At 35.8% G+C, this 15,731-nt stretch overlaps 1 protein-coding gene and 1 long non-coding RNA gene across 2 annotated transcripts; one reads left to right on the top strand and one right to left on the bottom strand.

Moving 5' to 3' along the window:
* The first annotated feature begins 9,645 nt into the window (after positions 1 to 9,645).
* Positions 9,646 to 12,451, top strand: LOC9321743 (receptor-like protein 12). Its single transcript, XM_021033729.1, has one exon. The coding sequence runs from the start codon at positions 9,646 to 9,648 to the stop codon at positions 12,289 to 12,291; it is 2,646 nt and encodes an 881-aa protein (XP_020889388.1). The 3' UTR covers positions 12,292 to 12,451.
* A 49-nt stretch (positions 12,452 to 12,500) lies between these two features.
* LOC110230502 lies at positions 12,501 to 13,176 on the bottom strand. Its single transcript, XR_002333607.1, has 2 exons — positions 12,918 to 13,176; positions 12,501 to 12,818 (listed from the first exon to the last, which is right to left on the bottom strand). It is a non-coding gene; the product is annotated as an uncharacterized LOC110230502 (long non-coding RNA).
* Between the last annotated feature and the right edge of the window lie 2,555 nt (positions 13,177 to 15,731).

Below are 15,731 nucleotides of genomic sequence, written 5' to 3'. Positions count from 1 at the left end.
TAGTCCAAAAAAACTGATCAAAGTATTGGTAATCGTACCTTGATTTGCCATCGTTTATTCAAAGCTTCAGCAACGTGCATTGGCAGAACCTTGGGTCCAATCCCACCTACGTAATCTTTGTATAGCATTCCTAGTATATCGTGAGTAGCTTGTCGGGAACGTGATGAGCGATCTGTAACAGAACAAGTATGTTCCGAAACAAACACTCTTACTTGAAACTTTGGATACTCGTCAACTGGTGTTGCTCGCACCCTCCACTGACACCCTTTAACCCAGCACTTGACAATTAATAATGTTGGAGTCGATTTAGCAACATCAAAGTCAAACTTCTGTAAAACGGTAAGTATCTTCAAACGTGTCTCCAAGTCTTCTTTTGTTTCAAAACATTGACCAACCGCCAATTCCAATGAGGACACTTCTAGCGTAGCATAAGTAGCTTCTTCCTTTTCTTCTTCTATGTATACACCTAAACTCCTCTTCTTGATTGGTAATTTAGGTTTTTCTTCTTCTTCTTCTGGTGGAATCCCATAGAGGCTAAAGTTCTCATCATCAGAGTCGGTGCCGTCAGAATCATCACAGTAGTCAAATCTACTTTCGTCATCGTCACCATCTTCAGCTGCGTTAGTCACTTGTTCTTCTTCCACGTGTGTATTTGTTACATGAATATTTTCCTCTACCATACCGTATACATTACGTGGTTGTGTATTCGGCAAATTGCAGTTACCGAAACCCCCTATGTCTTCCTCTATTGATTCAACAAGAACTTTCTCTTTCACTTCAACACAAAGTCGAACAGTAGCATTCTTCGTTTGGCCCAAAAAAGACTGAAACTGTCTATTGTTGCCAATAATTACGGGTGGTGTATCTGCTGGTAATTTCTTTGAATTTGAGATCTTGTAACTCAAAATAACTTCGACTACTCTGTTATCCAAGCCGTAGTCCTCATACACCATTGGAATGAAATCATCATAACTGGTTTGACTGTTACCTTCGAGTACGCGACAACCTTTACTATTATCAACGACAAAAAGCCACTTCGTTTTCTCAAAGATCCATTTTCCACACACGAGAATCACCTGATCCATGCCCAATTCCTTGGACTTCGATCTCACAGCAATCAAAAGGAAGAAAAACAAAAAAAAATATAGAACGACACTCAAATAGAAGGAGAGGGATGAAAGCGTGAGGGATCAAAAAGAGAACAGAAACAATTGAAGCAAATTTGATCCCGAAAAGGAAGAAAAATAAATGATGAAATCGTGGGACAGTGGGTAAGCGTAAAAGAAGAAGACAAAAACAAAAACAGTTTCTGGAGCAAAAGCCCTAGAAGAATATTCCTTCTCTAAATATTAGGAATTTAATGCATTAAACGTCAATTATGGCAATAATTTGCATAAATCTGTCGTAACTAAAAGCAATCAAACCGGTTTAAACATACAAGCAAACCGGCAAGATTTGGAGTTCATGTCGAATTTGAGCCTAGATATTAAATCTCATGTAACACCATTTTTTGAAATTTTAAAAACAAATCTGCCAACCAAAAGTCTGTCAACACTAAAAAGGTTATTCTAGTTAGAAACAAATCTGCCATAACATGACATGAGAAAATCTGTTATGCTTAGGGTCCAAAAAACAAAACTGTCATAACTAAAAACAAATCTGTTATCACTATGCGACTGTTTAGTAATTATATTTTTTAAAAAAACCTGCGAGATTTGTCAACAAATAAAGAAAATCTGTGAGTACATAAAACAACTCTGTCATCATTATATATCAATTTTTTGTGTTAAAAAATCTGTTATCAAACGACAGTTTTTTTTTCAAATCCTAAAATCTGTTGCCAAAATAAAGAAAAGTCTACGGTTGGAAAACAAATCTGTGGCAGATTTATTTTATAACCATTCAAAATCTAAAAATTTTAGGAAAATCTGTGGATACAACATACAACAAATCTGTCGCGAAAAAAAAAATCTGCAGAAAAATATAAAACTGTCATTACTAAATCAAACAAAGTCTGTGGTACAAAAAAAGTCTGTCGAAGAAAGTCTGTGGTGGATCAAATAGTCTGTCGTACTAAATAAATCTGTCGCAACAGGAGCCACAGATTTAACAAAAACGAGAGTGGCAGTATCGTAAATAAATTGTATTTTTTTGCCATGCTGGAATTAAATATTAATGGCATTCCTGTAATATGTTTTTTCTCTACAAAGCATAACAGGGGCATTTTAGTCATAAATATTACTCATATAACTCATATTTTTGGTATGCCATTCTAGTAATTAAACATAAATTATGGGTCACTCTAGTAAATTTCCCTATTTTTAAAGCCCAATATTTCCTCAAATGATATGGAATTATGTATTTATGTGGATAATTGTCTATAGATTTCATTACAAGTAACAAATGCTAAAAAATTCAGTTTAGTAAAAATAATTTGAAAGTGTTATAAATCACATATTGGATGGACTCCATAACCGTGGGCCTAATCCATATCCTAGAAGGACCATGTCCATGTTCTTGAAGATTCTCCTTATGACGGCCTATTTTATACTTAGTGGACTTTTGGGCTTTAGGGTTTACTAGCCCAATGGGAATTTGTCTCCCCTCATCATGTATATATATGTATCGAAACCTCATTCATTAATCAATAGAACAACAAGTTTTATAACACGTAATCAGCACGAGTTTGCTCTTAACAACCCTAACCCTAAAAATCGCGGTACTGTTCACGCTGACACTGATCATCGCCGACACTGTTCATCGCCGACACTGTTCATCGCCGACACTGTTCATCGCGGCACAGTTCATCGCCGACACTGTTCATCGCGACACTGTTCATCGCGACACTGTTCTTCGCGGCACTGTTCATCGTGGTACTGTTTGCGGTTCGTTGCAGCAGCGTGAGTTACCGAGGTCTTTAGCTCCCGGTTCTAGTCCATACAACCCCATAAGGTGAAAGGTAACATCAAAACCCTAAAGCTAAAGAGCCAACAATTGAATTTGAAAGTTAAGCAAAGAGAAACCCTAAAACGAATGATGATTGATTAAGTGATTGCTTTGCTTGTATGATTCGATTGTTTGCTTGATCCGATTGCTTGTTTGCTCGATTGTTTGACTCGTTTAGGTTGCTAGAAAAAGTTGATTATCGCTTAAGCTAAACTCGCCTAAGTTGCTAGAGAAGTTTTAATTATCTAAACCTAAAAATCGCAAATCGAAAATACCTAAACTAAGACCGAAACTTTAAAAGCCTAAAACCCTAAAACTAAATCAGAACTAATCCGAAAATTCCATAAGTATAAATCGGCTTGTTTGAGGTTGTTTAGGTTGTTAGATTTATTGTTTCTTGATTACATGCATAAGTTGTTAGAAACCCTAAAACTAAAATCGCATGAACCCTAGAAAAACTTAGAAAAGATAATCCTAAAAGAAAATCTTAAAACCCTAAAACTTAAAACCCTAAAAATAAAATAGGAAATATTAAAACCCTAAATCCTAGGGATAATAAGAAATCTTAAAATCCTAAGTAAAAATAGGAAATCTTAAAACCCTAAATCTTAGGGATAATAGGAAATCTTAACAACCCTAAATCCTAAATAAAATAGGGAATCTTAAAATCCTAAATAAAATAGGAAACTTTAAAATCCTAATAGAAAGCATGAAAACCTAAATAAAATCCTAAATCCTATTAAACCCTAAATCCTAATTAAATTAGGAAATTCATAAATCCTATTCAAGATAGGAAAACCTTAAGAAATAGAAAATTTCCAAATCCTAAATAGGAAATCTTAAAAATCTAAAATTATAAGTGAAATAGGAAAATTAATCCTAAAGTAAAGAGGAAAGTAAATCCTAAAAGGAAAAGGAAAAGTTAATCCTAATTAAAAGAGGAAATCTAATCCTAAGCAAAAGAGGAAATCTAATCCTAAAGCAAAAGAGGAAAGTCAAATCCCTAAGTAAATCGATTCATGGTTCGGTCTCAAATACCGCATGACACTAACGATTACATGATTTTGACTCAAAACTTTTCCTTGTAGATGTTGAATTACAACTTGTACTTTACTGCCCTAAATCTCTTAGGAGATAATTATTTAAAATGGGCAATGGATACTAAGATTATCCTAAAGTCAAAAGGACGTGGTTGTGGCCACTATAACTCATCCGGCCATGGGAACCACTATAACCGTGGATGTAGACCCAATTCCGGCCGTGGTCGAGGACGAGGACGATGTGGTATTTCCAAACCACAACACTCGACCAAATGAGTATGCCATAGATGTGGTATTGAAAGGACGTGGTTGTGGCCACTATAACTCATCCGGCCGTGGGAACCACTATAACCGTGGATGTAGACCCAATTCCGGCCGTGGTCGAGGGCGAGGACGATGTGGTATTTCCAAACCACAACACTCGACCAAATGAGTATGCCATAGATATGGAATGGGAAACAATTGGGCTAAGATATGTAGGACTTCCAAACATCGTTGTGACCTCTATCAAGAGAGTGTAAAAGGGAAGAATCCTAAAGCCCATTTGGTATATAAAGATGGTGAACATGATCAAGATGATCTAATAGAGTATGAAACTTCTGATTGCATAAAAGAATCAAGTTGATAAATCTTACTTCGACATCAAAACCTCTATGTTTTTCTTTGCATTTTATGTGTTTATTGATTGTTATTTGCTTGAATTTATTTTATATTATTTTATGTTTATAACATGATTCTTGTCCATATAAGAAATGGCCGAGGACAAGAACATAATTGTGGTGGATAGTGGAGCCACACAAAAGATAAGAGATATTTTCCTAAATCTCATAATGAAAAATGTCAATATTAGCACTTAGCGGGTATAGCAAATCTTATTGAGGGCTACGGCCAAGCCCATATTCTATTACCAAATGGCACGCATCTTGAACTAAGTGATGCCTTATATTCACCCAGCTCGAAGAGGAGCTTATTAAGTTTCAAAGATATAAGATTGAATGGTTTCCATATTGAAACAAAGGGTGAAGGGAACAAAGAGATCACCCAAGGACATAAGAAAGTCCTAGAGACTATACCCGCATTATCCACTGGTCTCTACTATGCTAAAATCGATAAGATCGAAGCTAATATGGCAATGAACAAAGAGTTCATCGAGAAATTCACTTTATGGCATGACCGGCTTGGCCATCCGGGTCAAAACATGATGCGTAAATTAATGACTAATTCAAAGGGGCACACCCTAAAAGAGAAAAGAGTTATCCCTAAGAATCTCACGTGTGAAGCATGTTCACAAGGGAAACTTATTATAAGGCCGTCACCGGCTAAGGTAAATAAAGAGACCTTAAGTTTTCTGGAAAGGATACAAGGAGATATATGTGGACCAATACACCCACCATGTGGGACGTTTAGATATTTTATGGTTCTCATTGACGCGTCGACAAGATGGTCACATGTTTGTCTCCTATCCACTAGAAACCAAGCGTTTGCTAGGTTATTGGCCCAGATAATAAGACTGCGAGCCCATTTTCCAGATTTTCCGCTTAAGACTATACGTCTAGACAATGCCGGTGAATTCACGTCCCAAGCGTTTAATGACTACTGTATGTCCATGGGGGTAAGTGTGGAACATCCCGTAGCACATGTACATACACAGAATGGATTAGCGGAATCCTTCATTAAACGAATTCAATTGATAGCTCGACCATTACTCATGAGGTCGAAGCTCCCAGTAGCCGCTTGGGGACACGCTGTTTTACATGCATCAGAACTTATACGCATAAGGCCATCTAGTGAACATAGATATTCACCATCCCAATTACTCATGGGTCATGAGCCAGACATATCCCATCTAAGACTTTCGGGTGTGCCGTATATGTACCGATTGCTCCACCACATAGAACAAAGATGGGACCTCAAAGGAGATGGGAATATATGTTGGATTTGATTCTCCCACCATTATTAAGTATCTAGAGCCAACTACGGGTGATCTATTTAAGGCTAGATACGCGGATTGTCATTTTAATGAATCCGAATTTCCTACTATAGGTGGAGAGATGAACAAGCTGGGTAAAGCAATAAAAGAAATATAATGGAATCAAACATCCTTAAATTGGCAAGATCCTCGGACTCTGGCATGAGAATCAGAGGTCCATAAGATTATACATTTGAAAAGCTAGCTAATCAATTGCCATATTCCTTTGTTGACCCAAAGAAAGTTACAAAAACGTACATACCAGCTTGTAATGCACCAGTACGTATTGATATCCAAAAGGGAATCAATGAAATTGCTACAGAGTCTAACGCACGTAAGAAACGTGGTAGACCAATAGGTTCCAAAGATAAAAAATCCTCGAAAATCAAAGAAAGGTGCAATAGGAAACGAGGTTAAGGAAACCATAGACATGGCCGCGGCAGACCCTAAGGAACCGAATAGAGAGATTTGGGACGCCAATCCTCATGGTTCTGAAGGGATAGATAATAATGAGATCTCAATAAATTATATCATGTCTGGAATAAAATGGAACCGAAAAGATGTCGACATCGATGAAATATTTGCATATAAGGTAGCAATTGAAATAAATGAGGATCATGAACCCACGTCTATATTAGAGTGCACTCAAAGATCAGATTGGCTAAAATGGAAAGAAGCCATAAACGTGGAGTTAAGATCAGGGATAAAACCAGTAGGACACAAGTGGGTCTTTGTGAGAAAGAGAAATGAGAATAATAAAGCGTGAGATATAAGGCACGGCTTATAGCACAAGGATTCTCACAAAGACCGGGGATAGATTATGAAGAAACATACTCCCCTGTGGTGGATGCTAAGACATTTAAATTTTGCTAAGTCTGGCTATATAAAGAAAAAGACTTGATTTGCGGCTAATGGATGTAATGCCTGCATATTTATATAAGTCCACTGGATAATATATATGAGATTACCAGAGGGTATTGAGCTCAAAGATAAAGATAAGAAAGGGTCTCGAGACCAATACTGCATAAGGCTGAACAAATCGCTTTATGGACTGAAACAAAGTGGACGCATGTGGTACAATAGATTAAGCGAGTACCTAGTCAGAGAAGGTTATAAGAATGATCCCATCAGTCCATGTATCTTCATAAAGAAATTTGCAAACAAAGAGTTTGTGATAATAGCAGTATATGTGGATGATTTGAACATCCTTGGAACCTCTGGGGAAATCGCCCAAACAGTCGAATATCTAAAGAAAGAATTCGAGATGAAAGACCTAGGCAAGACAAAATTCTGTTTGAGATTGCAACTTGAGTACGTGAATAATGGAATCCTTGTGCATCAAAAGGCATATACTGAAAAAGTACTCAAGAGATTCAATATGGACCAGGCCCACCCATTGAGCAGCCCAATGGTGGTGAGAAGCCTCAGATTGGATAGTGATCCATTTGGTCCAAAGAAGGACGAGGAAGAAGTTCTCGGTCCTGAAGTGCCATACCTCAGTGCCATAGGAGCGTTAATGTACTTGGCTAGCCACACTAGACCAGACATATGTTTTGCCGTGAACCTCCTTTGTCTAAATTTAGTTCATGATCAACCCAAAGGCACTAGAAAGGTTTGAAGGAAGGTTTGGTTAAATTTTAAATTCTATTCTTCCTATGTTTGTTTATTTGGGTTTTATTCTATACTGATCTAACCAAAGAAGGTCTAGTTTTGCTTTGGTTTAGTTTGTTTTGCTAATGCAGGTAAGATCAGATTATGGCATGGTCAATAAATAGGAACTACGTGTGGCTTGATCCCTTCCAAGGGTACGTAGGCAGCCTTCTTCAAGGCGCAGCTACTACAACATCAACGACCATCATATGAGGAGACAACACAGCCTGTATCGCTCAGCTCAAGGACGGCTACATCAAGGGAGATCGGACGAAGCACATTCTACCAAAGTTCTTCTTCACGCATGACTTGCAAAGGGATGGAGAAGTTCGAGTGGTACAAGTTCAATCCTGTGACAATTCAGCCGATCTATTCACCAAGGCATTACCAACATCGACATTGAGGAAGCTCACGCATCAGATCGGAATGCGGAGACTTAAGGACTTACAGGGATGACCAAATCAGGGGGAGTAATACGTGTTGTACTCTTTTTCCTTCACCATGGTTTTGTCCCAATGGGTTTTCCTGGTAAGGTTTTAATGAGGCAGCATCCCCAAGCGTATTACTGAGATCCTTTGGCATCTACACGGTTATGTCATCCAAGGGGGAGTGTTATAAATCACATATTGGATGGACTCCATAACCGTGGGCCTAATCCATATCCTAGAAGGCCCATGTCCATGTTCTTGAAGATTCTCCTTATGACGGCCTATTTTATACTTAGTGGACTTTTGGGCTTTAGGGTTTACTAGCCCAATGGGAATTTGTCTCCCCTCATCATGTATATATATGTATCGAAACCTCATTCATTAATCAATAGAACAACAAGTTTTATAACAGAAAGCTCTTTTAGTTTTTTTATTTTTTTTCCTCTAATGGGATTATCAAGTTTTTCTTAGATATGTCTTTCAACTAAAAGAACACAAATTTAGATAGACACAAAAATTAACTAATGTGTACACTAATCTATACATTTAGGTAAATAAATATTTTAAGGAATTAAAAAATATACAAGTGGGAAAGTGTCTTTAGTTAAGTGGTTAACGGTCTACTTTTCCCCACCAAAGTTCGACTCCAACAAATCGTGTTACCAGCGTAGTAAGGATTGAGGTATGCGTCCGATTTTGTCAACCCAATGATGTCAAAAGAAATATATATATATGAGTAGAAAAATAATATAGAGTAAACTTAATACATATAAGAATAGGAAAAACTAAATATTTGAAAATATGTGAAAAACAATCAATTGAAAATCGAATAATAACATAATAGAAAAACAAAAATAAAATAAAACTGTTAAGCGTTTCTCTTGATGCTCTCGCGTCAACGTTTTTAATCTCAATCTTTTTTTTGTGGGTGGTTTATAATTTTGTTTTCCATATTTTCAAATTTTTTTTTTCAACGGTTATAAAATATTACTAAAAAGCCTAATATAGGAAGGTTCTAATGTAATCTTAATATCTATACACTTTTATATCTTACTATACAATTTTTACCCTACTGTATGTGCTCTTAGACGTAAACAAAAAAATAAACTCTATACTAACCAGCCCCTAAAAGCTACTAAGCTCAATTCAATAACACCACTAAAGCTCCAGTGTCTCGAAACACCAAATCAAAACTCTCGTGACCTCTCTCCCTTCCTCACGTCACAAAGATCTAAACCAAGGAAGCTTCCTATTCAGTTAGCTGATGGTGCAGCTTGGTGTGTAACACATGTAGGGGTCAATATCAGTTGGAAATTTGTGGTAGGATCTTGACTCACCAATATCAGCTTGGTGTGTAACACATGTAGGGGTCAATATCACCCCCATTATTCATGTGATTTTGAACATATATGTGAGAAATGTCAAAGTGATGTGATTCCAATCCAAATTATACATTAGAAAAGTCATCTAACGTTGATTTCACTTCAATGAAAACTTCACTTAGCTCCAACTTTTTCCACTATGCAAAACTACATCCTATCCTTATTTATTTAAACTCATCCCCTCCCACATTTCTATATCAAAATCCATTCTTTCTTAAAAAGTTTTCATCATGTCTGAACCGCTTTTGCGTTTGAATTTTCTCTCGCTACTCTTACTCTGTTGTGTCTCCCCTTCAAGCTCCTTCACTTTTAATAACCCTGTAGTTGGTCAAGGTGCTTGTGGTCTCCATCAGATTCAAGCCTTTACACAGTTCAAGAACGAGTTTGATACTCGTGCTTGCAACCATAGTGACTCCTTGAATGGGGTGTGGTGCGATAACTCCACGGGCGCGATCACGAAGCTACGACTCAGGGCCTGTCTCAGTGGAACTCTGAAATCTAACAGTAGCCTCTTCCAGTTTCATCAGCTCCGTTACCTTTATCTCTCTTTTAACAACTTCACCCCCTCTTCAATCCCTTCCAAGTTTGGAATGCTCAACAAATTAGAGGTTTTATTTATTTCCAGTGGTGGCTTCCTCGGCCAAGTTCCTTCCTCATTTAGTAACCTAAGCATGCTTTCTGCTTTGCTCCTTCACAATAACGAGCTCACTGGTAGTTTATCATTTGTGCGGAATCTACGCAAGCTCACAGTTTTAGGTGTTTCTCATAATCACTTCTCTGGAACTCTAGATCCCAACAGTAGCCTCTTTGAGTTGCACCACCTCACTTTCCTTGATCTCGGTTTCAACAACTTCACCTCCTCTTCACTCCCTTATGAATTTGGCAATCTCAACAAACTAGAGGCCTTGTTTCTTACCTCTAATAGCTTCTATGGTCAAGTTCCTCCCACAATTAGTAACCTAACCCAGTTAACCGAGTTGAAGCTTCTCTCGAACGACTTCACTGGTAGTCTCCCACTTGTACAAAATCTAACCAAGCTCTCCATTCTAGAACTTTCTGATAATCACTTCTCTGGAACCATCCCTTCTTCTTTCTTCACTATGCCTTTCTTATCCGATCTTGGTTTAAATGGAAACAATCTCAACGGTTCATTTGAAGCTCCTAACTCCTCCTCCTCATCAAGGCTAGAGCATTTGCACCTAGGTAAAAACCAATTTGAAGGAAAAATCCTAGAGCCTATCTCAAAGCTTATCAACCTCAAAGAGCTCGAACTTTCTTTCCTAAACACAAGCTACCCAATTGACTTAAGTCTCTTCTCCTCTCTCAAATCTTTGTTGCTCCTCGATCTTTCCGGTGATTGGATATCTCAGGCTAGTTTAAGTTCGGATTCATACATCCCATCGACCTTGGAAGCGTTGGTTTTGAGAGACTGCAACATCAGTGATTTCCCAAACATCTTAAAGACCCTTCAGAATTTGGAGTTTATTGCCTTATCAAACAATAGAATCAGTGGGAAAATTCCAGAGTGGTTATGGAGCCTTCCTCGTCTAAGCTCAGTGTTCATTGGAGATAATATGTTAACTGGTTTCGAAGGTTCATCAGAAGTATTAGTAAATTCATCGGTGCAGATCTTAGATTTGGATTCAAATAGTTTAGAAGGAGCACTTCCGCATCTACCGCTCTCTATCAGCTACTTCTCTGCAAAAAACAATAGTTTCACAAGCGACATACCTCTTTCAATCTGCTACAGAAGCTCGCTTGATATCCTTGATCTAAGCTACAACAACTTCACCGGTCTAATTTCTCCATGTCCGAGTAACTTCTTGATTTTGAATCTCCGGAAGAACAACTTGGAAGGAAGTATTCCAGACAAGTATTATGCCGATGCACCTCTACGGACACTTGATGTTGGCTACAATCGATTAACAGGGAAGCTTCCAAGGTCTCTGCTAAACTGCTCAGCTCTACAGTTTATAAGTGTGGACCACAACGGAATCAAAGATACATTCCCTTTCTTCCTCAAGGCTTTACTAAAATTGCAAGTCCTTATCCTCAGTTCAAACAAATTCTATGGTCCTTTATCTCCTCCTAATGAAGGTCCTCTGGGATTTCCTGAGCTGCGAATACTTGAGATAGCTGGTAATAAATTAACCGGAAGCTTGCACCCAAATTTTTTTGTGAATTGGAAAGCATCATCACGCACGATGAATGAAGATCTGGGTCTATATATGGTATATGACAAGGTTGTTTACGGGATCTATTACCTATCCTATCTGGAAGCTATAGATTTACAATATAAAGGTCTATCTATGAAGCAAGAGAGGGTTCTTACTTCCTCAGCCACCATTAATTTTTCTGGAAATAGACTTGAAGGAGAAATTCCTGAATCTATCGGTCTCTTAAAGGCACTGATCGCACTCAACTTATCGAACAACGCCTTCACAGGCCATATTCCTCTATCGTTGGCCAATCTTGTGAAGCTCGAGTCACTAGACCTATCAAGTAACAAACTCTTAGGGACTATTCCTAATGGCCTAAGGACTCTCTCGTTTTTGGCGTACATGAACGTGTCTCACAACCAACTCACTGGTGAAATACCACAAGGAACACAAATAACTGGACAACCTAAATCGTCCTTTGAAGGAAATGCAGGGCTTTGTGGTTTTCCTCTTGAAGAAAGTTGCTTTGGGACTAACGCGCCACTAGCACAGCAGACTAAAGAAGAAGAAGATGAAGAAGAGGAACAAGTGTTGAATTGGAAAGGCGTGGCATTAGGTTATGGGGTTGGAGTGTTACTTGGATTGGCAATAGCACAACTCATTGCTTCATACAAACCGGAGTGGCTTGTTTGTCTGTTTAAGAGCAGAAACCGTTAAGATCTTTTTTGGTTTTGAGTTTCAACCTTCAATGTTTATCATGTTGTTGTTGCTATTGTATTGAAGCATTTCCTTAAGTTTGTTGTATCTTTATCTGATGTGTTTGTTCTGTTTTGTTTTCTATAAAGTAAGAGTGGTTTAGATTCGAAGAAACCATTTCATCACCATTAGCACAAAGACCTAATCTAGAAATATATGCAAACCGCAGCAGCTTAAATCTCTTTCCAAATATATTCATACCCTAAAGGATCATATTTCATTATCCCTAACAAAATCAAATGAAAAACCTATAAAAACTAAAAAAAAAAGAGACCACGAAAACAGAACAAAAAAAGAAGGGCGTATACCTCGGGCAGAGTTTCCCATCAGCTTGGTATAATTCCTCAACGTAATCTTCTTCTTCTTCTTTCAAATTATTAAGCACACTTGAAGCCATGACAAACCGAGAGGACTATGACCTTAATCCTCATGTTCTGAAACCACATCTTTCTTGTCATTTTCGTTCCTGGCCCTCTGAAATCTTGTGCCTGTAGATATCAGAATTCGAAATATAAGAGTATGCCAATTAGAAAGGAGATATGTTTGTATCAAAAAGCTCACTTATGAGTGAACGGTAAGTTACTAACCTGTGAACAAAGGTTCTCGGATTTTGTCCACTAGAAGCTCAATTTTTCAATCACTGCAGTCAAGAAGACCCTGCAAGTTAATGAATTACATAAACCTCAGTCAGTTTCGCAAAAGTGTGAAAGGAGCAGAGAAAACTCAAGTCGTATATGACATGTATTCTCAAATGAATGATATAAAATTGTGAGATTGACATGGATATATGATTCAGACATTCTCAATGTTCTCCGTCATAACACATTTCACATCGGTCACTTGAGCCTTTACCTTTGCAAGTTTGTTGATCTCCTCAGGTCAATATTTGGATTTGAATAAGACGGTAACACAATGACAATTTAATTTAATTATACTAAATCAACCGTCACTTTTTTAATAACTGCAACATTCTCCTTCTGACACGTGGCAAAACTCTCAAATTTTGGTCTTCCACTTTCGTAAACCACAATTTTATTATTTTTTAAAAAATTGTTTTGTTTATTCTTTACTTTATCGAGAACTATTTTTTCGTTTCATACAGTTATGATTTATTTCATTCCATTACCCCTTTGATCGCTTCCACTCTCCCAAAATAACTATTTTTTTTGTTTATTTTGGTTATGTTAAAGATATTTCTGATTGGATCTCTGGTTTTACCTCTTTGTATATAAAATAGAATACACAAGAACAATCCATAGGAGCATAATCGGAAAGCAAAGAATGATAGACCGTTAATGAATTTGTAAGATGCTTCTCATAAGCAACTATTCTTATTCTTATTACTTATTTTATAACTAACTAGATCGAAATCCGCGCTATGCTGCGGGGTTTTTTTAAAAAATTAATTTTGAAGAAATTGTTTGATAACAAGTGGTTTTTAGAAAACAACATGCATGAAGTGAATTTAACAGATAATTTAAGTCTCAAGTAATTTTTGTAGATAAAATTTGTTATAATATAAGTATTTATGGTAGAAATTTAAAAGGTTTCACGAAATTTTGTATTTTACCTTTACACGTATATTAGTTGTTTTTATTTTATAAGTTTATATATAAATACATTAGTAAATAACTTTTATATCTTACTTTTACGGAATCAATATACCTTATAATCAATTTTTGTGATTGTTTGTTTTATTTTACGTTTTATTATATGTTTAATTTCTTACAAATATTAGATTTTTTATATTGTGATATATATAAATATTTTTTTCAGCGACTATTATACTTCAGAACCTTAGATTATTTTTGTTAAACTCATTTATGGTACACAAGCAATATTTGAATCCTACTAAAAGTATTTTAATATACCTTTTGTTTTAATAAATATTTTTTTGACCATTAAATCAAAATAATTAATACGCGAAGTTTTTTGTGTGTATTTTTTTCGTTAGAAGCTGAACACTATGAACAAGTTTTTAACTTTAAAACAATTCGATTTTCGAATTAGATCAGATCAATATTATTATGGGTCGACATTTTAACCGAACGAAACCAAACCTAGCAAACCAAACTCAAACAGATCCAAACCAAACCATAACTTACATTCAAACTATTTGATTATATTTCTTATCAACCCAAACAACCCAATCTATTTATTTATTTAATTAAATAATAATGTTGTAAATACTATTATGTAATGCCTTACCAACGTTGCACTTGATTTAGAGCGTTAGATATTTTTTTCATTTTTAATTAATAAAATCTAAAATTAGATTAATTTTGTTTAAAAATCTCTACTTTTAAATTTCTTTAAGAATACACAACTAAAACCAAACCGAACCGAACAGAATATAAATCGATCTGAACACAAGCCAAATCATATCGAGGGGTTTTATAGTTCAAGTTTTGATCATTTTGTTAGAAAAAGTCTTTAAAAGATCATATTTTTTTATGATATACATATAAATGTTTGTCTTCTATTAAAGCTTAAACTTTTTACCAAACCCGATAGTTAGTATTTGGATTGTCTCTTTCTACCATTAATAAAATTATCTAACTGTCAATAAATATTATGAAAATAAAACTACTTTTGAATTCTAAAACAAAAGATTAATGACTTGAATTGTTCCTTTCTTTGAATGAAATGAGAGTTATATTATTTGTATTTGTTGTTATATCTCTGAAATTATGTACACTAAATCAACAACTGAACTTTTAGTCGCCTCAAGTATATTCTATAATTCCAAACTCCATTTTTTTATTTTTTTATTCAAATTAAACTATATAAAGTCTAAAGGAACATGGCTGCATGTGTTTGATTATTTATCGTGCCAATTGTTTTTTGAATTTCTAAGAAGCTCCAAGAGCTTCAATCAAACCCGTGAGCTATTTTTTAGATTTTTTCTCCTTTTTAGTAGAGCTGAAAACATTGAATAATGATTAAAAATCTAACTTTGAGTTTAAGTAAGCAAACTTTCTCCAACTCATTTGCCTATTAGGTCTCTTCTATATCATATCCTCAATTTCTTCTAGATCTCAGCCTTCACAAACCTTCTTTCACCATTCCTCATGATTTTCTCTTTTTTCCTCAATCGACCACTCATATTTTTTTATACATTTAGATCATGGAGTTTTTTTATGTGATTAATTAATTGAGACTTGAAGCTAAAATTACCGGTGAAACAAAACATAGAAATTTATGCACTTTAAGACGAAAAGTAGATGTACTTTTGAAATATTGTTTTTTATTTATTTACAAATTTAAATATTTTTTGCGAGTTTTTTTTTCTTTGTAATTTTCTTTTGGTTTTTGCCTCCATTCGTGAAGCTATCAATTTTATTCTTTTTAAAAGAAACCATGTTATGCATATAAAAAAAAATTATGTTAGCTTACGTATT

This window comes from Arabidopsis lyrata, assembly GCF_000004255.2.
Source record: "Arabidopsis lyrata subsp. lyrata unplaced genomic scaffold ARALYscaffold_3, whole genome shotgun sequence".
Lineage (NCBI taxonomy): Eukaryota > Viridiplantae > Streptophyta > Magnoliopsida > Brassicales > Brassicaceae > Arabidopsis > Arabidopsis lyrata.
The sequence above is the reverse complement of the archived record's forward strand: the minus strand, read 5'-3'. Positions and strand labels throughout refer to the sequence as shown.

Bases quoted from the DNA above. Each gene is read 5' to 3' on its own strand.
- LOC9321743 (XM_021033729.1), top strand. From the start codon at position 9,646: ATGTCTGAACCGCTTTTGCGTTTGAATTTTCTCTCGCTACTCTTACTC.